This window comes from Hipposideros armiger, unplaced genomic scaffold, assembly GCF_001890085.2.
Source record: "Hipposideros armiger isolate ML-2016 unplaced genomic scaffold, ASM189008v1 scaffold_292, whole genome shotgun sequence".
NCBI classification, from domain to species: domain Eukaryota; kingdom Metazoa; phylum Chordata; class Mammalia; order Chiroptera; family Hipposideridae; genus Hipposideros; species Hipposideros armiger.
The window spans coordinates 1,887,874-1,911,349 of NW_017731642.1; the positions used below are offsets into that span (position 1 = coordinate 1,887,874).

General features: G+C 45.8%; 1 protein-coding gene across 1 annotated transcript in view; it reads left to right on the plus strand.

Annotated features, from left to right (window-relative positions):
• LOC109391419 (coiled-coil domain-containing protein 162-like) overlaps nt 1-23,476 on the plus strand; it is an 80,110-nt gene that overhangs the window by 50,331 nt on the left and 6,303 nt on the right. Inside the window, 11 exon segments of the mRNA XM_019658971.1 lie at nt 4,048-4,086; nt 4,089-4,145; nt 8,480-8,490; nt 11,731-11,934; nt 12,719-12,793; nt 13,809-13,976; nt 17,030-17,180; nt 17,428-17,559; nt 17,921-17,977; nt 18,058-18,149; nt 19,739-19,948. Coding sequence (XP_019514516.1) covers nt 4,048-4,086; nt 4,089-4,145; nt 8,480-8,490; nt 11,731-11,934; nt 12,719-12,793; nt 13,809-13,976; nt 17,030-17,180; nt 17,428-17,559; nt 17,921-17,977; nt 18,058-18,149; nt 19,739-19,948 — 1,196 coding nt within the window.

Consider the following 23,476-nt stretch of genomic DNA (forward strand, 5'->3'; position numbering starts at 1 on the left):
CCCACCCTAAGCCCCACCCCCGCCACTCCAGCCCTGTCTGGTCAAGGAGAACAACTTTGACTGGCAGCTGTGTGCCTTTAAGTTTCAGTTCTGCTTTGACTTAGGACCCAGGAACCACTCAGGCACAGAGGGCTGGTGTTTGTGTTAAGAGAATTGAAATGCTGCCAAACAAGCTGCCCTTCCTAGAGGGAGGCGGCTACATGGGGGGTGGGGTGGTGAGTAGAATGTTCAGAGAGGGAGAGAGGGAAAGTGGCTTGGCCACCGGGAAGTCAGAAGTTTCCTCCAATCAAAGACTTGGGAACAGAGTGAGGGGAGAGAACAAAACCCTAATTTAACCCCTAGTGTGTTGCCTCCCTCCCAAATCCATGCTTCTGTCAAAAATTGCTTCATTTAAAGAAGCCACGACCACACACACACTGAAAATGAGACACATTTGGAGACCGTCAACTCCACTTGGCCAGAAGTTACTTCTCTTGGATGAAGTCTACTCTCCTTGGCGTCCCCTGACTCCTGCCTACAGATGCAGATGCATGTCTGAGAAGCAGATTCATGAGGAAGAATTGTGTTGGGACGATTTCCTACCATGCCAGTCAAATATATCCCCCTCAGCTGAGCTCAGAGCTAAACCCCAAACCAGCTCTGCGGGCATTTGGCAGCTGACGGTACCCAAACAAGAAGCATGTGATGGACATGTTTCCTCACCAGGCTTATCTGTGAGCCAGACACCTGCCACTAACTATCCTGCGAAAAGTATCCAATTTCTTGTCTGAAATATACATGAGCTTAGTCTTGTCAAAGCTTAGACTTATGCAAGTCTTAAACATCTTATGAAGTGTGAACTGCTAGGCACATAAACTTTTTTGGATTTCCACTTCATTGTGCTTGGACAGTGGTGATATGTCTACTCGCCTTTATTGCCCTAAGGGAAAAGTAAAATCAGATATGTTTGTTAGGATGGGAAGCAGCCAATTGTAGAAGAAACATGGAATCCCATTTTAAAACCCAGGACAGCCCCCCCATACACACACCCCGCAATAAATAACATAATAAGTGCAAATGCTAGAGGCTCCTGCTCTGTCATAGTCACATTTCTGGGAAGATTGTGCTGGACACTTCCTCTTGTGTACCCTGAGTCTTCTGTCAGCAAAACGAAAGTCTGAGGAGTAGGGAATCACCTGAAATTAGGACCAGCTTGGGGCAGGGGCAGCCCTGTGCATGTTCTTGCTGATGGCCAGCACCCTACAACAGAAGAGGCGTTGGGGTGGGGCTTGGCTCATACCGTTTATTCCATAGGCCTCTCTTTGTCTCAATTCATCCCTGGGGCCATGCACAAGGAAGTAGGCCCTACCAACATACTAACATACACATGTGCCTTTGCTCTTCCATGTGCAACTTAAGGAGCGTTGACATATTTCCATTGTTTAGCATTGTCATATTCTTTTTTGTCATATTTTAAATTTTTATTTTATTTTTTTAACAGAGAATCCATTCACCTAGTTCAAAACTCAAATGATATTAAAAATATATATTTAGAAGTCTTGTTGCCACCACTGTGGTTTCCCACCACCCCCTATGTAGCCAGTTTTAATTAGTTTTTAATACATTCTTTCAGTGCTTCTTTAGCATATGCTAATTTGTTCTTTCATTCAATACTTATTTACTGAGCACCTACTGTGTTCTAAGCTACTATATTTTAGGTACTGTTTTGGGGATGCATCCTTACTGTCATCGAGCAAAAATCGTTACCCTCATAGAGTTTATCATCTAGAAGGGAATAGACAGGCAATAAACAATAGACATAAGAAATAACAAAATAATAGAGTAAGGAGGATGGTGCTGTAGAGGTTTGAAGGGGGCACAAAGCAACTTTAAATAGGATGGTCAGGGTAGACTTCACTGAGAAAGTGACATTTTGAACAAAGTTTGAAGAAGGGGAGGGAATTAGGTGTCTGGGTGTCTGGAGGAGGCGAATTCCAGATAGAAGAACATCCATACAAAGGCCCTAAGCAGAGGATGCCTATCATATTTATGGAATAGCAAAGACCTAAGTGGGGCTGGAATGGAGAGAGTGAGGGAGAGCAGTAGAGGAGGAAGTCAGAGAAGAAGGTCTTGTGAAAGAAAGACAGATCGTGCAGGGCTTTGCAAGAAATTTAGTGTTTACTCTGAATGTAATGGGGAGCATGTCACAGATTTTGAGTGATATGATCTGACTTGTACTTTAATACGATCTCTCTGGCTGCTGTGTTGAGAGTGGACAGCGAAGGAAGAAAGGGTGGGAGAAGGGAGAGGCTGGCTTGGAGGCTATTGCAATAATCCAAGCAAGAGGAATTGTGACTCAAAAAGGGTTGGGAGCAGTGGAAATATTAAGTGGTCAGATTCTGGGCATATTTTTGAAGTAGTCACAAATGGATTGTGTATTGGGTGTGGAAGAAAGAGAAGACTCTATGATAACGCCAAGATTTTTGACCTGAGCAAATGGGAAAATAGAATGACCATCAGCTGAGATGGCAAGTTAGGGAGGGAAAATCAGGAGTTTAAAGAAGTGTGAAATGCCTTTTAGACATCCAAGAAGAAATGCCACGTGGCTATGAAATCTAAATTTGAGGGTTGTCACCATATGGATGTTATTTGGCCATGAGATAACTAAGGGGATGGGTGTAGATTAAAAAGGAGGTGGCCCAAGGGCCGAGTCCTAGGACACCCTAATGTTAAGAGCTGGGAGTGTGGAGGGGAACAGGAGAACCAGCAAAAGGGGCCTTGAAGGAACAAACAGTGAGACAGCGGAAAAGGAGGGCACAGTGGAGTCCTGGGGTCTAGCAATGGCAATTTCTCAAGCAGAAGGAAGTGACAAATTGTGTGAAATGTTGCTTGCAGTCAAGTAAAACCACTGGCGTTAACCATGGTGAGAGCACACGGTGGGGTTGGTCACGTTGATGTTTATGACAAAATCAGTTTTAGGAGAGTGGTGGAGTAGTAGGCTGGGTGAGTGGGTTTAAGAAGGTTTTGAGAGACGTCACAAACAGTAATTGTAGACATCTCTTTCTGAGAGTTTTGTTAAAAAGGGAGCAAATAAATGAGATAATAGCTGACCGAGAAAGTGAGGTCAAGAGAAGGGTTTCTTTGAGATTGGAAAAATAATGTGTGTTATTTTGAATGATTGAGGAAAGAGAGGAGAATTGATGATATTGGAGAATGCTGAATTTTTGGAGCAATGACCTTGAATAGGCTTGAGGGGATATCCTCAGTCTTCATTATATTTATCGTGTCTTTCTTTTAAAAGATAGCCTTTTATATCCACTCTTCTGCACACTGAATTTTTTACGTAACCATCTATGTTTCTTTTCATATCAGTACATGGAGAAGGTCCTCTCTTTTTGGCGGCTGCATACTATTTCACTGGAAGGATGTGAAACAACAGTTAAGTTTTTGCTGTCCCAAACAATGCTGCTCTGGATAACTGTGTATATGCCTTATCTCATATGTGTCAGCCCTGTTGCTGCTTCAATCCAGGAGCTAAACTTTATGGTCTGTCATTTCTCAACATTTCTAATCTGTGACTTTCTTCTCTCTTTTGGATTTCCTTCCCTTTTTTTTTTTAATTCTACATTGAAATTAATTTTGCCTGTAACACCAGGAATGTACTTAAACAGATACATGTAATAGCTCTTCATTTATTTCCGATAGTTGTTGTGTTAGGCCAAAATAATTGTTCAGATACATATAGGAACTTAGTGAAAATAGATATTGTGCAGGATCAATAATAACATTTGATTCAGGATTTTTAGTTTTGGTAATGGAATATTGTTCACTGTCTTCAGAGATGATTTCCCAAATCTTTTCATTAGGAATCTTGTTAGAAATCTTTCTTATTCCCATGTTCCAGAGGATCCTGTGTCCTCACCCACCTCCTCGCCCCCCCCCATCCCACCTCACCTGCTAGCTTTTGTGTGTTTGTGTTCAGTGCGGTCTCAGAGAGCTGCTCCATTTCATAGTCATTGATGTGTTCGGTGTTTCATGATACTAGTGTTGGTATGTTTCTCCCCCTAGACCTTTGGAAACACCAAGTCATGAAAGAAAACTTTTCAGTTGTCGACCACAAATAGTTGAAAATTTTATACAAAGATTGATGGAGTATTTCCAGCACGGTGGACTGGGGGTATGTTATTAAAAGTTAGTCATTCTGGAGTGTTTATTTGTTTGTTTCTTAACATACACCCAAATAAGGAAGACTTTCCCCTAACACGTCTCCTAATGCTTCCCTCACTCCTGCACAATGAAGATATGAATGAACACTGAGGCAGAGCTCAGAGTAGTAATCACTTGTTACCATTTTAATTTTGGAAAAAGACTGATCTCTAATAAAGATGGGAGAGGAATGTTGGCTAATTTCAGATTTGGCCAATTTTTTAAAGTAAACGGAATTAGTTTATGAGTGAGTTATTTCTAGCAACATTTCCTATTGTTGATTTTTTTTAGTATAGAATATTTAAAAGAGAGAAACCAAAATAGCCTATAATACAACTACCTACAAAACGTTTTTTAAATGCACACTATGAAAAAAAAACTTAACAGCTCAGAAAAGTAACATTTTCACCCCTCCTCCACTCCACCATCCCAGTTTCCTCTCCACAAAGCAAACCAGTATCAACAGCTTTTTCTGTATATACACATTTGAATCCATAAAAACTCTCTATAATACAACACGTATACACACAGTTCTCAGAGTTTTGAACTGTTTACTCTTGATAGGACGTGCCTTTCTAAATCAAAGGCATCCACTGAAAAGGCAGGAGTGCATGTGGATATTTGGCCATAACAGAGCTTTCGGGGTCATTAACAAATTAAGCATAAATGCATTAGGTAAATATGAATCCAGTTTCCTTTGAAATGCAGCCATTTTTAACAAAAAACCTGACTTACCAAAATGTGCTCAATTTTTAAATTTTTTAAATGACAATGTTTTCTCCAAATTTACATTTTTCTGAGCTCTTCCAACAATCCCCATAATCTTATAATCACTTCAGCTATTAATCTATTAATTATGAGGTAGAGGATTCACAAGTGTGGTTGGGGATAAATTTTTCCTGAGAACTTGATGATTTTACATGCATTTACTTTAGGCTTTCCAGTGTATCCAGCTGTGGTACTGTGTATTCTGATGAGGGGTGAAGTGGTTCCTTTTGGGTCCCTGCTCAGAGGTTCTCAGCCACAGGCACAGAGGTGATTAGGGTGGAGCATGCTCAGAAAAATGTTTGAATACAAAAATTCTGTGGCTGTTCTTAAAAAGAAAGGAAATTCTGACACATGTTTCATTGTGACAAAACTTGAAGACATTATACTAAGTGAAATAAGCCAGTCACAAAAGCACAAATGCTGCATGATTCCGCTTATACAGGGATCTAAGAGGAGTCAGAGTCATCGAGACAGGAAGTAGAATGGTGGTTGTCAGCGGCTGGGGGAGGGGAGAGGAATAGGGAGTTAGTGTTTAGTAGGTACACAGTTTCGGTTTTGCAAGATGAAGCGTTCTAGAGATTGATTGTATGACAATGTGAATGCACTTGAAGTCACTGAACTGTACACTTAAAAATGGCTAAAATGGCAGAGTTTACATTATGTATATTTTACCACAATAAAAACAAAGTTTGTGGCTCAAAATGTGCTCAGCCCCTATCTACATACTTCACTCCAACACTGAAGGCAGGATCTTCTAGGAAAGAAATGTGCAAGTGAAGGAGACAGGACAAACCCACATCAGGCAGAACTGAAGTTCAGGGCTCACTCAACAGGGTGGTATCAGCCTGCTGGTGTCTTGGAATAACAGAACGCCAGGATGTTAGGTCCCTCCAAAGTCTGTGCCTGGTGGGCTTCTAGCCTCTTCTGGGTCATCTGCAGTGACAGGGAACTCACTCCCTTCCAAACCGTTCCCCTACCCCCATTCCTAACAGCTTTTGTTTCAGGCAGCTCTGACTGAGCTAGATTTGGCCTCCCCACCATTTCCATCATAGATCCTAGTTCTGTCCCTGGGACACCACAAATCATGGTTCTGACCCTTCACAACAAGTCTTTAGACACCTGAGGGCAGGTCAGTCAGAGAAGCTCGGTTAACACCACCGCTATCATGTGTGAAGGCTCTGTGAAGTTAAAACGTAGGGCCTGCTCTAGGAGGACAAACCCAAACCGGTGCCCCTCTGGGTGGTGGCTTGCAAATCATTACTCCTTCCTCCAGAAGGATACAGCCCTGTGCCAGAGCACATGAACTGGAAAATGGAGCAGGCGCTGGCCCTCCCCTCTCTCACCTGGGTGCCTCTGTGCAGAGCACAGACTGCACAGCGTACACTGAGGACCTGAACCCAGCCTTCTCTTCTGCAGACTAACCCACCTTCACTGCCTTCAGTCACGTTACACCCACACCATCCTGGCCAGTCTCCTCTAAATTCAAGGTTATCTGGCCAGCAAAGACTGCCCTTGTCCTGGGTGTTGTGCTTGATTAATGCCTATAAGGGTGTCTGGTTTTGGCAGCCACGTCAGGCTGACTCATTAGGCTAAAAGTCACCTGAAGCCCACACGTTGCCGTCAGGCATCCTGCCGCTGTCATTATTCCTGTTCAGTTGGATCCACTCTTTGAACTTCTTGAAATCTTTAAAAATCTGGATTTCTATCATCCAGCGTGCTCTCTCTCCCTCCCAGGTTCATGTCAGACTGCTCTTGATATCCTCTTTCAAGTCATTAATAACAGTGTCTCACAAGACAGGCCCCCGGCCCTGAGCTACCCACTCTGGGTCCCCTCCAGGCTGACCAGATGTTTTGGACAGAGTCTTTCAGTGGCCAGAAGCCTGTCCAGCTGTACTGCTCTCCATTTGTCCAAGGACCTCAGGAGAAAGCTTCTCAGATGTCCTGCTGAAATCCAAACATCCTGCATCTGCTGTGTTTCCTGAGGTTAATCTGGCCTGATATTTCTTGAACCCATGTTAGCTTCTAGTGACCTTTGCTTCCTTCCCCAAATTCTAGAAATCAACCTTTCAAATCAGTTCTAACATCTTGCCCAAATTTTATACCAAACACACTGGCCTGAAGTTAGAGACTGACCTTTAGAACTATAAGTCTATTTTGTGGGTTCCAGAACCATTTCCATTCATATGCCAAGAGTCATTCACTCATTCAGCAAGTGTTTAGAGAATTCCTTTTTTTTTTTCAGGTACTTTATTAGAGATATAAAAGCAAAAGTTACAGTCTGTGCCCCCACAGAGCTTACGGAAACAGGTGAAACTAATGCCAGCAATGTCAGGAAAAGTCACTTCACATTAAGTGCTCTGATAAAGGCACACACAGAGCGCTATGTGAGCTCAGAGAAGGGGGACACAGCCCAGCTAGGGGGTGGGGCAAGAAGTAGTCAGGGAAGACTTCCTGGAGGAGGTGTTGTTTGGACCAAGTCTTGAAGCACAAGAAGAGGGGCCAGGAAGAGAAGGTAGAGCATTCTAGGAAGGGAGTATAGCAGAATTCAGAGGAGGACATTGGAAGGGTGGGCGGGGCCTGATTCTGAATGGCTTTGTGCACAATCCTTAGGCGTTTGGATTTTATCCCAGAATCAGTTGGAAGTCACTGAAGCATTTTGTCAGCAGAAGTGGGTTTTAGAAACATCAAAACACCTGTGTGTGCCTGATGTTAGAGAAATTGTCAGGAGGGTCTCCCAGATGAAGCACACTGCAAAAGAGCCATTTGTTCCCAGCAGGGCCAGACTTTTGATATAATAAGGCCTGGCCCCTGCCATGCTTCACCTCAGGCTGGCTCCCCAGAAGAAACCATGGGGCAATCTGGCGAGCTTCCAGCTAGTGCCATCCGTCATGGTTCAGGTTCAAGTGTTGGCGAAAGAATCAGCCCACTGGAGGGCAGTGGGCCAACAGCCTTCACTCTGTGGTTCTTATGGAACCCAGGGGCCCCTTTGGAGGAGAAGCTGGGAGATGAAGCCTCTTCCTGCTGCATTTTGACACAGAGCTGACATTTAATGCTCTAGGAGGCTGCAGTGGGTTACAGAACAGCTTTTAAAAAACAAATTGCTCTGAGAGCTCATAAAAGGATTGTGCCAACAGAAGCCACTGGGCTGTAGTCCCACAACAAATCCTCCTCAGGTGCCTCCAAATGCTGCTTCCGGAAGGCCGAGTAGAGTGTGCAGAACCAAAGTTCACCTGGAGAGAGGGATTGCTGGGAGCATGGGAGTCTCCCTGTACCTCTTGGTCACCTGTCAGTCATAGCTTCTTGTCTGCCCCACCTTAGGCATACTCTCCACGCCCCCAGTGCAGATGCTCTGGCTGGGCCCTTACCCCCTGTCCCTGCCTCACACTCATCCACTTGTGTGTATCCCATTGAGCTAATCTCCTGAGGCTTCAGCAAAGCCAGGGAGGGAAGGAAGCAACATAACTTCTTTGGCCTCTGGAGACGCTCAAGGCAAGTCCTGGCCGTTCCTGGCTCCTTAGTGTAACAGACTCACCCAAAGTTTCCTCCTCCTTGCTGGGTAAACTATCATGCTGGCTAAGGGGGTGGCAGAGAGCCAACTGTGATTCAAGCCTGCATTTCTGTTTGTTTGGGGTCCTATATCTGCAGTGGCTATGGTGACGTTAACTGGAGAAGCGATTGCCCTGCTAAAGAGCTGTTGGAGGCCTGTTGGCATGCTCAAGACAGGCGCTGCTGGCCAACACAGTGAGGGCTGAGTCCCTGTGGCTGACTCCAGGCCCTGGGCCCAGCTCACCTGGATGAGGTCACGGGCCACACTTTGCTGGCCTCAAATGTGGTCTCATGACTTCTCAAGGCTGAAGGCTTCCTCACCATACTCAGTCCGGTTATTCTTTCCTTTGTCAGTACGACATTCATGTAGCCTTGGCCCTTTCACCGTAAGGAAGTCAAGGTCCCGAGGACGGCATGCCGGCTTCCTTTGCAGTGGTGTCAGCTGCTAACGCTGGCTGTCCTACTGCTCACTTTCCAGGGGCAGGATGGATTGCCTTCACCTCCACTCCACAAAGGGGCCCCTCGAAGAGGCCCTAGAGAGTGAGTGCAGGAGACTGAGTGCCTTCCCCTGCCTCCTGCTCATAAAATCCCCACGAGCAGAGGTTCTCATCTGCTGTTTCCATTCCGCATATCATGCGTGCATCCCACCAAGCTGCTGCGGCTGACGGCCTTTACACAGCCTTACTATCTTTTAATTAATGTACACATTTTATTTATATGTACATTTTTACATATAACTATTGTAATTCTATAAGCTTTTGCGATTACATTAGAAAATCGTAATGTGATACGTTAGAAAATACACTCATTCTATTACCCTCATTGATTAACACTGCATTATTTTGGCATATTTCCTTCCAAACTTTATAACTTTTTTTCCGTTCATGTAGTTTTTTTTTAAACAAAATAAGATTATTGTATATGCCCTTTTTTTAGTGTATTATTCCCCTTGACTACATGTTATAAATATGTATCTTAGGTCCGGCCAAGTGGCACGTTGGTTAAGAACTGGCTTGGGATGCCAGAGGGCCCTGGTTCAGATCCCACATATGAGGGCCAGTGACACTGCCCTCCACAGCTAAGATGCTGAACAACAGCTCAACCTGGAGCTGGGCTGCCGTGAGTCACCGGCGATGGCGTAGGCTGCAGCCCCTGTGGCAGTGGGTTGCCATGGGCTATCGTGTGTAGCCAGCAGCCAGCATGAGCGGCCGGCAGCTGCTGTGAGCAACCATCCAGAAGCCGGCAACTGATCTGCCTCGCCCGGGAAGAGCGCAATGATGGTGCCAACTTGGGCCAGTGAAGCAACGTCCTCCACAACTAGACTGAAGAACAAAAGGACAGCAACTTGTCTGTTCCCCTTCCCCCAATTCCCCACCGCTGTCCCCATCCCCCCAATTCCCCAATTTAAAAAAAATATTAATATATATATATATATATATATATATATATATATATGCTTCTTAGTCAATAAATGTATGTCCACAGCATGATTTTGGTGGCTATTTAGCATTGCATCATATAGATGGGTAAGATGGATTCAACCTGTTTTCCATTATTAGGCACTTCGATTGTTTCCATTTTTCTTTTCTATTCCAAAGGCTATTATAAAGAACATCTGTTTACATACATTTTTGTGTATTACTTTTTATTATTCCTTAAAGATAAATTCCTAGAAGAGGAGTTACTGGGTCAAAGGGCATGAACACTTTAAAATCTTTTCCTAGATACTGCTAGCCTGCCCTCCAGAATACCTCCTGTCAGCAGTGGTGAGCAAGCCACTTCCCTCCATCAGAACTGGGATTTATCACTAACGGCCGCCTCTGCCAGTTTGCCTCCATAGCTTACCTTGGTAAAGCCTACCTGGGCTTTCTCTGGAGGTCAGTGGGAGCACTGAGGTTGCACTGGTAGGACAGTGTCCTGTGCCTCGCCTGGACAATCGGATCAGAGCCAGGGGAACTACCCCAGGCTGGAAGGACTGCCTAGCTTCTAGGGAAGACCGCCAGTGAGCCTGGAGCCCTCCTGGCCCTGGAAGTGTTACAGGTGAAGTCCACGTAAACGTGCAGGCTGGGCCCCATGAGACCCTCAGATCCACACACAGACACACTCACTGACACACAGAGGGACATACACAGACACATAGAGGCATATATAGATACAGATAGAGAAATACACAGAAGGACACAGACACACATGCAGACATTGTCCACAAATGCGCACACTCACTGATATAGACACAGAGACGCAGAGTACCCATGTGAGTCTAGGTACTCACATAGACCTGCAGGCCCTAGTCAGGTATATTTGTTCAACCATCCACATGCTGGCTCCCATTTCTCTCCAGAGCCCAAATCTAAGCCTACGTAGAGAGGTACACGTTGCCTCTGTTCCTTAAAGGCCACCTCTTCAAAAAAAGTGCCCAGTCCCCTGGAGACAGGGAGGGAATGGGGCTGCTTAGAGAGTGAGCAGTACGGCCCTTCAACCAGAGCAAGAGGGGCCCCTGCTGGATGCCCATACTTCAGAGGGCCCTCAGGCTTTGCTCCAGCCCCACCCTTCCCCACAGGGTGAGAAATCCATACAGTCAAGGGGACACGCACACTCAGATGCCCGGCCTTCCTTCTAGACCACCCTCAAGGTCCTGGGACCCTGGAATTCCCTGAGTCCAGGGCCTCCTCATCAGCTCATCCTCCCTAGAGGGTGAGTGGTCCAGGGCAGCTGTGTAAGGGTGTGGGCGGCTGGGATGTCTGCTTACATGCATGCAAGGACCCGCCACAGTACGTACGATGTGAGGCCAGAGAGGGGGAGGGATGGGAGTCATGCGGTGAGCTGTGGGTGGGGGCCATCTCTCCCTCAAGTCACACATTTCAGCATAGAACTCAGAGTAGTCCAAGAATGAGAAATTCAAACTTTGCCTTCCAAGTCATTTTCGAAAGTCTGTTTTTCAAAGTAGGAGAATTAAAAAATGTAATAGTTTGTTCGTTTGCTTTATAACCTTTAAATATTTAGAATATTTAGACATAAGGTATGTGGGCCTCCATTTTATACTCTTGTCCCTGGTCCTGCAAATGTGAAGAGCAGACCTGAAAGAGAGGCTTGCGAGGCTAGAGCTGATGTTTTTCTGTGGAGGAGAAATGGAAACGGGTCTGTGAGCCCAGGCGATGTGTGCCGTGAATCCTGGCACGGTGAGGCTGCCCGGCTGGGGCTGCTGGAATGATGGTGCCCTTTCCTTTTCAGATCACTTTCAGGAAAGACCATCTCGAGGCCTACCTCCTTTCCCTGGGCTGTGATGCGATAGCAAGAGAACGCAGCAACTTCAAGAGCTATTCCATGTATTATGAGCACATGTTGGAGCATGCTAGGCAGAAACTCTGTTCAGAAGGAGCAATTAATGTTCCCAGAGGCCAGAACTGCGATGGGGAAGGTGTGGGTAGGGAGTCACTCTGAAGAGGAAAATAAAAGAAAGAAAAGAAAAGAGAAAAAACAAGTTGGGGTGGAGGGTGTGTTCTTATGTAAGACCTGAGGGTGAATGGTACTCTCTGAATTTCTCTTCTCATTGGCTCATTTTCTTGGGCTGGTATTCTAAGCCACAAAGGTGATGGCCTCAGCAACACTGGGTTGTGAGCTTTAGAGGCATCTGGTGGGGAATATAAGAGGCAAGCGGCAAAGGAGTTGGCCCCCCAGGGAGGATGCATAGCTGAGGTTCCCACCCTCAGCAAACACAGGGCACTTCATGCTGTTCCTGGTGTAGCAAAGAAGCCAGGCTCCTTGAGTAACCTGTCCTCAGGATGTCCATCATGGGTCTCCCTGATGAGACTTCCTTAAAATGAGACCCCACAGGTAGGATCCAAGCGTCAGTTCTCCTATCCTAGATTGCACACTGTTTGAAATGGATTGCATCAGAGGTTCAGTGTCATTTTAGTGTATACCTAAGAAAAGTGCAAAGGCCTGAAAAAAATCAAATGAAGCATTAAAATATCAAATAATGAGTCTTGGCTTCGCCCGCAGTTTAGCAGTCCCCACAGCTGAGTACTGTGCCTCAGTGTGGCTACCTGGAGGTTGATGCTGTCTTTTGATGCTAAGTTGGGCATCCAAAAGCGCAGTCCTGGCTCCGAGTGGAGCCCAACGATCAAAACGAAGCTCCATGAACACAAATAGGAAGCATCTGGAGCATGTTGACTGAATTGAGCCGTGATTGGAAGAAAAAATGTTTGACTTGGGTCAGGCACTGCTTTCTTCTCTTCGGGAATTAGCTATTTTATCAAGAGGTCAGAGGTCACCTGAAGACTATGCTGGTCAGGTAGGTCAGTCATTACATACCATCAACGAAAGCCCACTGAAGAAACACCCAAGGACTGTGCTTTCATTTTTTTTTTTTAGATTGGGGAATTGGGGGAGGGTAACAGTGTTGGGGAATTGGGGAAGGGGACCAGCCAAGTTGTTCTTCAGTCTTCATTGTGGAGGGCGCCGTCGCCCTCTGGCTGCCCATCGGCAGCTTGTGGCCTCTAAGCTCAAGGTGCTGTGTTCAATCTTAGTTGCCGGTGGGCATAGCCACCATCCCATGCAGGAGTCGAACCAGTAGCCTTGTTGTTAAGAGCGCACACTCTATCTACTGAGCCATCCGGGTGGCAGATCAGCTCAAGATGCCGAGTTCAGTCTTAATTGCGGGTGGGCATAGCCCACCATCAAACAGGCAATCTTGTTACACCAGCTGAGCCATCCTGCCACCTGTTGGCAGCTCAGTGGCAGCTCAGCTTGGGCGCAGCGTCACTGGCCTATGTGGGAATCGAACCTGCAGCCTGTTGCTCAGAGCTCACGTTCTTAAACCAACTCTTAACTAGCTGAGCTACTCGCTGGTCCTGTGCTTTCACTTTTGAAGTAATGAGGGCTTTTGTTTGTTTGTTTTTGGTGGTTTTTGTTATTTGTTGCTTTGTTTTTTACTTTTGTTATTTTTGGGGTGGGGGGGGGTTGTTTGTTTTATCCTGAGGCCAGTTAAAGTGCATTCCAAAGAAGAAAAGGTAATTTAGGATGAAATGTCAAGGAAAGGCCAGTTTGGAGATGGAGGCCTAGATAATTGAAGTATTTTCTCCAAATGAAAAGTGCTTAAGTAGTGTCTCTTCCGGGCCATTCATTCAGCAACCATTTATTGAGCACCTACTATGTGTCTGGCACTTCTGGTACCCTTAAACCAACCTGGATTTGCACAACAGAAATTTGCCTTCTCCGTTAGGTTCAAAGTACAAGTGCAAATTGTAACAGCAGTTTGAAATTCCTGGACTATCTTCCCTTAAAATAATATCTATTTCTGCCACTAGGTTGCTGAGCTTAGTCATAATATGATCCTTGAAATCACTGCTCTGGGAGCTCGACTCACAGATTTGGAAGAGGAGAATCTGAGTCTCAAAAATCAGATCAGAAAAGAAGTCCCAGAGGAATATGAAGCCTTAGTCCAAGCTCTGTTTATGACATGTTTACACATGAAAGTAAGTGGTATCAGGGCAGTCTTGAGCATGTGTGACTGATCCCCACAGCAGCTGCACACAGAGAGACCAATGACAGAATGGCCTTTGTGGTCACAGGAGATTGTTGGAATCAAGAATTCTCCTCCAGCTCTAAGCTTTCTCTACAGAGAGTGAGTCGACAATGTGTTGTCATTATTTCACCATGATAGACACTGAATTTTAGATAAGTTAGATATAGTTTGTCACTATTTTGTCTATTGAGTGTGGCCATCCAGGAGAGGACTGTGCCCTGGGACAGACCCCAGTGTAGGTGGCAACAGGTACCTCCTGAAAGCTCCAGATTCAGAATTTGAATCAGCTTTCAGAAATTTTTCCAACCCTCAAAATGCCCACCGGCCTTTCTCTAACATTCAGTGTCAAGGAGCTGCTGACCTGTCAATGAAGGCCAGTCTAGAAGAAGAGTGATGGGGTGCCCATGTGCTCACAGCACTGTGGAAGCCTGTCACTTCCATATGATGTCTGAGCAGCTGTAAGATGGATTCCCCCTTGCCCACAATGGGCCATCACAGGGCCTGGGCCAGTTGTCCCACAACCGTGAATTTCAGGTCTAACCCACCACCCTCCAGTCCATTGGCCCCTTCCCTACGGTTGGATGTTCCTCAGAGCCAGCCGTAGCTGGGTCCTTACTCCTATCTCTCCCGGGAATTTCAGGGTGGTTCTGGGGTTATTGCACTGCGAGGAGCTTCTCTGCCTTGGCTTCGTCATTCCAGAAAGGACTAGAGATTTCTTCTTACTTGTAAAGGGCTCACACAGTACAAGTGCTTAAAAATATTAAAGGATCAAAGCCAAAAAGCCTTGGGCCTGGTGCTGCAGGAGACAGTGAAGGCTGGAATCTGCTCAGCCATGTTTCCAGGGTGAAATTGTTGAAAATGTCTTCAGCTTTTTAGCTTCCGCCAGATTCCTAGACAAGAAGTGGATGCTCTACTTCCCCCAGTGTGACCAGCCAACTGAGCAGCACCCCCACCACTGAGAAAGTTTTAAGTGTTCTTGCCTATAAAAATGTTAAGTATAGAAATGTTAAGTCTCCTCCCTAGTTTCTTAGTTTCTTAGCCCCTGGTTTGATTACTCTTCTCATCAGTCTGTGAATCGTAGGCTAAAGATTGTTCCTAGCCTGAATCCTAGAATTCTCCTATCCCCTGCTTCTTGATTGCTTTGTAAATCAGTTTCTGAATCCTAAACAATAGAAGTCTCCTACCCCTGCTTCAGATAACTACTTGGAAGCCTGTGACTTCCTAATATCCCCCAGGCCAGTAGACTAAACGCCAAACCTGTTCTGGGCCCAGACAATTGACGCCACCTGAGTGACGGGTTGAATGGCCACAGGCTTCATGAGAGCTAACAGATTTCTTAATGAAAATCTACTTATCCTCTTTCAGGGACCTTGGGGATACAGATGACACCCCAACAAGATTGCCAGTCACAACCAAAGAAGTCAGCGCAATCTTCCAGGAGGATCTCGAGACCTCTCATCTAAGATCAGCTAGTGTGAGAGTTCTCTGAATCCCCCAATAGGCAGGGACAGCTCTACACCCCTGCCCAGCAGGAATAACATACAGAAGAAAAGACCTCCTGTCCCTGAACTTCCCATAGAGATTTTATGGGGATCATGTCTCTCAAGGGGAAAACAAGACAGGCAGTTAGAGGCAGGCATTGGGTCTGTGCATTCCTGCACGTCCCACAGGACGTGACTGCCCAGTGACCTCCCCTCTGCACCCAAAACTCCCCTTTGTATTGTAATTACCTATCCCTGCGGGAAAATAAATGGGCACAAAATACCCAGCTAGATCAGACCAGTCACTGCATCTGCGCAGTACCTCTTGTCAATCACAGGTGTCAATCAAGTGGTCCCATGCCCTTAGGGGAACAGCCCATTCTAGAGAAAGGGGATAAAAACTCCAAATCCTGGGAAGTCCGCCCTGCTCTTTTTGACTGCTTCTTCCCTGTTTGAACCCCTTCCTCCTTTTTTTGAACCTTTTGAGCCTCTCCTTTGCACTGGCCTGCTCCAAACTCTTTGGAATGTAATTTCTCTTCTAATAATGGGCCCTTGAGCCATTCTCTACTGCTCGGGCCTATTTCTACTTCTTTGAAATGTACTATCTCTTCGAATAAACTACTTTTTCAGTGCTTCACTACGATATCTCGTTCAATTCTTTGCTCGAGTTGCCAATGACCTGGACTTTGCGCCGAGAAGGGCCCACTCTCCGACAACACCAGGCTAAACTAGTTCTACAAGTCCCTCAAAGTTGGGAAAGCCTGCTCTATCCCAGGGTCCTAAGAAGGTGGTGAAGCTTTTGCTGTGTGCCAGCAGCCAGGCTTCCTGCTGTGGCTCCCCAGCTGGGTCCTATCCCCCTGCCTTCCTCTCCAAGGAAGCAGTTCAAAAGCGAGAGGACACCTCACTTTAACCCCTCACCCAAGAACACTGGGTCTCCAGTTGTATTTACCAATGATCAAGTCATTTTACCAGAAGCCTTAGCCACAAGCCATTCAGAATAGGCTGTTTCATAACGAGATTTCTGCTGGAGCCTAACTAGGAAGACAACTAAGCCTGATTCCTTCCTCTGCTTTATCTATTTTTAATGAAGGTCCCTGTTAGTGGCTCATCTACAGTGTTTTTATCAGGGCAGATTCTGTTGAATCAACCTGATAGCCAAAGCCTCTAAGTTTTAATTCCCAAGTCACCATTTGGGGGGTTGGGAGGGCAATTCAGCTTTCCATCTGTGGCCTCCCACGCTTCCACCCACTCGCCTCGCCTGGGTGTCTGACAACCTAGGCAGGCCCTCAGGTGATGAAACCCTGTCTGACAACCTAGGCAGGCCCTCAGGGGATGAAACCCTGTGGACTGAAGGCAACATTTAAAGGGGCCACTCGTGTGACTTCCAGATAATGCCTGATGGAATAATTTTCTGGGTGGGTGGATGGTTTTTTAATGTGAAATCATTTCTGAAAGTTGCATTTTTAGGAAGCAAAATGACTCTTCCTCAACTGCCCTTTCTGAACTTGTCTGCAATTTGCAGGAAAAGCTGGATGAGAATCAGCTCAGTTTGATCCAGAAATTGTGTGAGCTCATCAGCGAAGTGAGAACAGAAGGGATTGATCATATGAAGGACCTAAAGAAACAGTAGGGCTCTGCCATACCTGATGAAGGAACGAAAGAAAACCCAGCCAAAGGATGTGACCTCATTCAGCAATGGCATATCAGCACTTCTTCCTAGTATCTGACCCCACCACTCGCTGTTTGCATTGTAGACTGGTTTCTCTGAGAAAGCATTGCATATTAGGCATTTTAAAAGGGCAGTGGGGCTCATTGCACAATTGTGTCATCTTTTGGAAGGCATGTTTCCGACGTTAGCATTCGTGCCCTTCCAGAGAGAAGTGTTGGGAGCAGCATTTTCTCAAAGTGAGCCTTCTTAGCAGGAGCAGCTGCGAGATTTGGAGCAGGACAACTGCAGCCTGACCGCTCTGGTGTGCAAAGTGAGGAGCCTGGGCTGCCGGAGGCTGGCTGTGCAGCAGGCTCGCTTCCAGGGCCAGCTGAGGGCTGAGAAGGTGAGCACTGGGGCGCTGGGGGAGGGAGGGCCTGGCCCAGGGTTGGTGGGGGCGGGGTATGGGCTGTGGGGTGGCAGTCTGGCCTCTTTGGCTGCAGCTGCTGCTCTGGCGTTGGTGGCAAGACCGACCGTCTTAAAAGATCTGACAGTTGAGAAGTTTTCCTGGGAACAGGTGATGTCAGAGACTTGGGTGAAATAGGAAACAGCCAGAAGCAAATGGAAAAGTAAATGGGAGAACAAATCAGAGAGGTTAGTGCGAGGGAAGGGAAAAGATAGAGGGCTTCTCCAAGAGCTTGAGGTAGCCTCATCAAAATAACGCAAATCTTGGAGTTTCAAACATGATTATCTGAGGAAAATTAAGGAATAAAATAATAAGTAAAAAATCTGCTTTAAAGCAAATCGAAGCACATGGTTACAGTGGTTTGGAAACTTTCACTCGCTGTTTCTGAAAGTCTATTTACTCTGATGTGTCACCCTGTTCTCAACTGAAATCACAGAAGTTTTGTGTCATCAGCAGTTACTGGCTCTAAGGCGGGCCCTGGCCAGCGCCCAGGCTGACAGTGTGAGGATGTGCAAGCAGCAGGGTGGCCAGGTGGCTGGGCCCCAGAACCTCTCTTCCTCCCTGTCTTTTGCGTTCTGCAAAGCTGACTGTGGCAACTAGAAGCAGCCCGTACTGTCTGCGCCAGTCACTGGAGCTCCACAGCGTGAAGCCGAGCAGATGGCACTGCCAGAGAAAGATGGCCTGGACCTCGGCTTCTTCTTTTCCCCCTTTTTTCCAGGAACCACGGGCAGTGGTCAAAGGCTTTTGTTCTTATTCATGTTTGGCTAAGATGGTGAAATGTTACTTATACATAAGATTGTGTGCGTGTGTGTGTGTATGTGTGTGTGTGTGTGTGTCTGAGGATCTTTTCACCCAGAGGGCATCTTGGGGTCTGGGTCTCTGCCTTGAAAGCAGTCTTTCATGCTCCAAGCGTGCTTTCCTTCAACAGCAACCCTCTACATGTGGCGTGTGGCTCGGCTGTCAGCATTATGCCCAAAGCACAGCGTCTTGGATCCTCTCCTGACGACCCCAGCTAAGTCTTAATTTCAGACGTTACTGCTGCTCAGTAGGGGCTGGCACCAAATTAAAGGTGTTTCCACATCTGAGCTCTTAATAATGATGCCAACCCTCTGAGTGCGAAGGAAACAGAGAGATCCTAGGTTTAGAGAGAGAGAAAGGCCAAGTTTAAATAGCAGCCCCGGAAAGCTGGGCATAGTTAAAACATGAAATATAATCTGTTCCTTTTGGATTCAAATTTATCCATCACCATGCACAGGTGATTCTAGTGTGTAATTATGTAAACTGTAAAGTCGCCACATAAATACAGCACATCCTCGCTTATCATCATCGATAGGTCCTGCGACTTGTAGCAAAACAACAGTACAAAAACAATTTGACCACAGGCTAATTCATATAAACAAGAGTTAAGTGTCTACGGCATCTCATCAATGTCATAACAATGTTGAACAAAACGATGTTACTCGAGGACCTGCTATATTAATCATCATTATTATTGGTATTATAATTAAGGATTGACCATCTGGTACTTACGGCGTTGCTGATTAGAAAATTTTCAGGACAAAACTAAATTATGACTACCGTTTCCCTTCTTTTGCCATCTGGAACCTGGATTACCCACAGCTATTTTGGAAACAAGACAACATTAGAACCTCCTTTCCCCACTCATTGCAACTCTTGTATCACCCTGCTCTCTCGTGATAAATGCTCAATGACAATGCAGATGTAGTTTGTGATAGATAGGACTAGTTGGTTAATAAGCTAATTAACATACACGTAATCATCACATTTTAGAATTAAAAGACCAAATTATTTGACCTGGTATTGCTGGATAGCAGCATTACCACTTGCCTGGCTATTGTTAGTTTGTTAGCTTGTTTGTTTTGTTTTCCCTGACTGTTGCCCCAGGGCTTACAGTAAATGCCAGGCTGACCTATGTCCTGGGGGTCTTGCTATTGGCTGGCTGACACAGGACAGAACTACTGGGCTGTATTACCCTGAACCGAGGATTACTCCACACAGTTCTGCCCCTGGACCCTAACAGACAAGCTCTCGTTCCTTCCCTGGTGCTGAGAAGAAAGACTGTGCCTTTCTTGTTTCCTTTGGCTTTTTTCCTGCCACAGGCTCAACTGCTGAAAGAGTTAGAACACAGAGTGACTCAGGAAGCTCTCCACTGGCAGCAGCTGGATTTCCTGAAAACCTCCAGCATGGAGAAGCTCTTGGAAGATGTGGAGCAAAAGGAACAGCAGCTGCAGCAAATTACTGAAGAGGCTGAGCAGGCTTCTAAACTGAGCCAGCTCCAGAGGAAGAAAATTCAGAGAGAAGTGCGACAGGTAACTCCAGTGAGAGGTAGCAGCCACTCGAAAAGCAAATCAGGGTGCACCAGCCATGGTTGTTTCTTCCTTCCCGTCTTTTCTATGCCTCTCATGTCCTCCATGGCAGTGTTCCTCCACCTCTTTCACTTCTAGGCCCACCGGGAAAATGGAAATATTTAAATCCACGCTGGGTGATGCTCAGGCTACTTATGGCGAGAGATGACGGCTAGACTACCTCAAGGTCCAGAATCTTGGCATCATTCTAACCCACTTGAAAAGCGCTATTTCCACCTGGCTCTAATCTGTGAGCTAGGGAATCCTTTAGAAAATTCTGACTAGTAATCTAGAAAAGCAACTAGTGGTATGGAAGCTATGAGAAGGGGATTTTATTTATGGTGTTTCTGGAACTGAAGAGACAAAAAAAAAAAGGCAAAAGTGGTTCTCAGACACAATATAGTTTTGTTAAATATACCTCATAGCAAAAAAGAAAAAAGGAGGAAAAATATAATGTAAATGTGGATTAATGCAAGTTCTAACAAAAGAAGCCACAGAAACGGCACCTTCTAGAGCAGGCACTTCACAGGTATTCATTGAATGAATAAATCAATTAATTCACCAGAGATATTAGGAAAGAGAATTTGAAAAGTTAAATTATTGGACAAGCGTTTCAAGTGCTCAAGGAGAAGATCAGAGAATTCTACAAATAAGAAATTATTTTTTAAAAAGGATAAAAATTGAATTGAGGCAATGGTAGAGAAATATTTTTATAGTAATGGAGAAAAAAATGAGTAGCTTTAAAAGAAAGTTAGAACTTCACATTTATTTCATGAAAAATAAACTAAAATATGATTAAACCCATAAGAAATATTTGGTGTCATATTTGTCCTTCAAATCATGCTTTTCTAAAACCACCACAAAAAGAAGATTCATAAAGTAGTTTCTGAAAGCTCTCTCTAGTTAATTGTTAATTTTTGTTTAATGGCAGAGATTCTAAAAGTAGTCAAAACAAATATTTTGAGGTTTCGCTCAATAAATCAGTGGTTCTCAACCTGTGGGTCGCGACCCCTTGGGGGTTGAACGACCCTTTCACAGGGGTTGCCTAAGACCATCGGAAAACAAAAAGACACTTATATTACGATTCATAACAGTAGCAAAATTACAGTTATAGAGTAGCAACGAAAATCATTTTATGTTTGGGGGTCACCACAACATGAGGAACTGTATTAAGGGGTCGCGGCATTAGGAAGGTTCAGAACCGCTGCAATAAATACATGTTTTTGGTATTTTGTATGTAAAAACAATCATTGGCGGGGCCAGCCGAGTGGCTCAGTTGGTTAAGAGCATTAGTGCTGAGCAACAGGGTCGCCGGTTTGATTCCCACATGGGCCAGTGAGCTGCACCTGAGCTGAGCTGCCGCTGAGCTGCCAACAGGTGGCAGGATGGCTCAGCTGGTGAGAGCATGTGCTCCTAACAACAAGGTTGCCTGTTTGACTCCCACCTGGAATGGTGGGCTGCATCCACCCGCAACTAAGATTGAACACGGGCACCTTGAACTGAGTGGCTGCGTGCTGCCCACGGGCAGCTGGATGGCGACTGGACCTGGAGCTGAGCTAGCTGCACCCTCCACACTAAGGCTGAAGGACAAAACCTTGGCTGTTCCCCTTCCCCAACACTGTTCCCCTTACCCCAATTCCCCAATAAAATCTTTAAAAAACAAAAACAGAAAAACAATCACTGGTTTCTAAACTACCCCTCCAACTCTGCTGGCAGCTCTTGGGCCCTGGGCTTACCCACCCCATATAGCAGTCCACCCTCAGCCAGCAAGAGCCCCCACAGGTAGCAGTGGCTTCTTTAATCCATCTCCAGCCTTGAACTCCAAGGGTGGATTTTGTCCCTCTGATCCTAGAGAGCATGAACAGCCTTGCCCACCTCCTGCTCCTGGGGAGGTCACTTAGAGCATAGGCCCTAGAATTAGGCTGCCTGAGTCACACCCCCAATCCCCCCAGCTGTATGACTTTGGGCAAGGTCTATGGCTTCTCTGTGTTTTAGTTTTCTCAGCACCATGGAGAATAATATACTCACCTCATGGGATTTGGAGGAGCATTAAATTAGGTAATTCAAATGAAGCACTTAGAACAGGGATGGATACACAGCTCTCTATAAATATTGGCTGCATGTCTTTTTGTGAGGAATATGGACGTGGACAACTTTGGGAACAGGTAGATAGACCTGCTTTCAAATCTTGCCTCTCACACTAATTGGTTGTGTGACCTTGGGCAAGTCACTGTACCTACCTCTGTGAAGTGGGGGTGAGGTGGGCTAGCACAAGGTCCTTATTAAGCATATTTCTTTCCTTTGCTAGTATTTTTCAAATTGGTTTAGCCCCTGCCTGGCTGAGGGAGTCTTGATCTGTTTCCCCTGGCTCCTGCCCATAGGGAATGAGGATCCTACACAGATCCCCATGGTACATAGAGAGACCTTGGGCCTACTTTATGTTAGGAAGTTTTCCGAACTCTGGGGATTTGATCATCTGCTGAAAGTCAAGCTACATTTGAAAGCATCCACATGTACAAAGAAACACCCCTTTAACATTTATAAGACAAGCCTGTGCTCACAGCTCTGAGAATTCAGGGGCCTAATTAGGACTAGAGTAGGATTTAAAACACGTGTGGTAGAATTCTTGTGATTAGCATGTGTATTAGTTTTCTATGGCCGCTGTAACAAATTACCACACACTGGGTGGTTTAAAACAACAGAAATTTATTCTCCCACAGCTCAGGAGGCCAGAAGTCTGAAACCAAGGTGCTGGTTCCTTCAGAAGGCTCTGAGGAAGCATCTGCGCCATGCGTCTCTCCTAGCTTCTGTGGTTGCCAGCAATCCTTGGCATTCCTTGCCATGTAGCTACCTCACTCCAATCTCTGCCTTTCTTGTCACATGGCCTTCAGCCTCACATGTCCCTCTGCTCTTATAAGGACACCAGTCATGGGATTTAGGGCCCACCCTTAATTCAGCATGACTTCATCTTAATTAAATTACATCTGCAAAGACTTTCCAATAAGGTCACATTTGGAAGTTCCCGGTGGACATGAATTTTCAGGAGACACTATTCAACCCACTAAACTATTATTACTTTTTTTATAATTAAAAAATTTAGGGGCCGGCCGAGTGGCTCAGTTGGTTAAAAGCTCGCTCAAGAGTTTGAGCTCTGAGCAACAGCGGTTCGAGTCCAGCCCGAGCTGAGCAGTTGCTGAGCTGCCAACAGGTAGCAGGATGGCTCAGCTTAAGAAAAAAAAAAAATTTAGGAGATAAAAATAAGTTTCAAAAGAAAAAATACCCGTGAGGGCCAGCCGAGTGGCGCATTGGTTAAGAGCTGGCTTGGGATGCCAGAGGACCCTGGTTCGGATCCCACATATGAGGGCCAGTGACACTGCCCTCTACAGCTAAGATGCTGAACAACAGCTCAACCTGGAGCTGGGCTGCCGTGAGTCGCCGGCGACGGCGTAGGCTGCAGCCCCTGTGGCAGTGGGTTGCCATGGGCTACCGTGT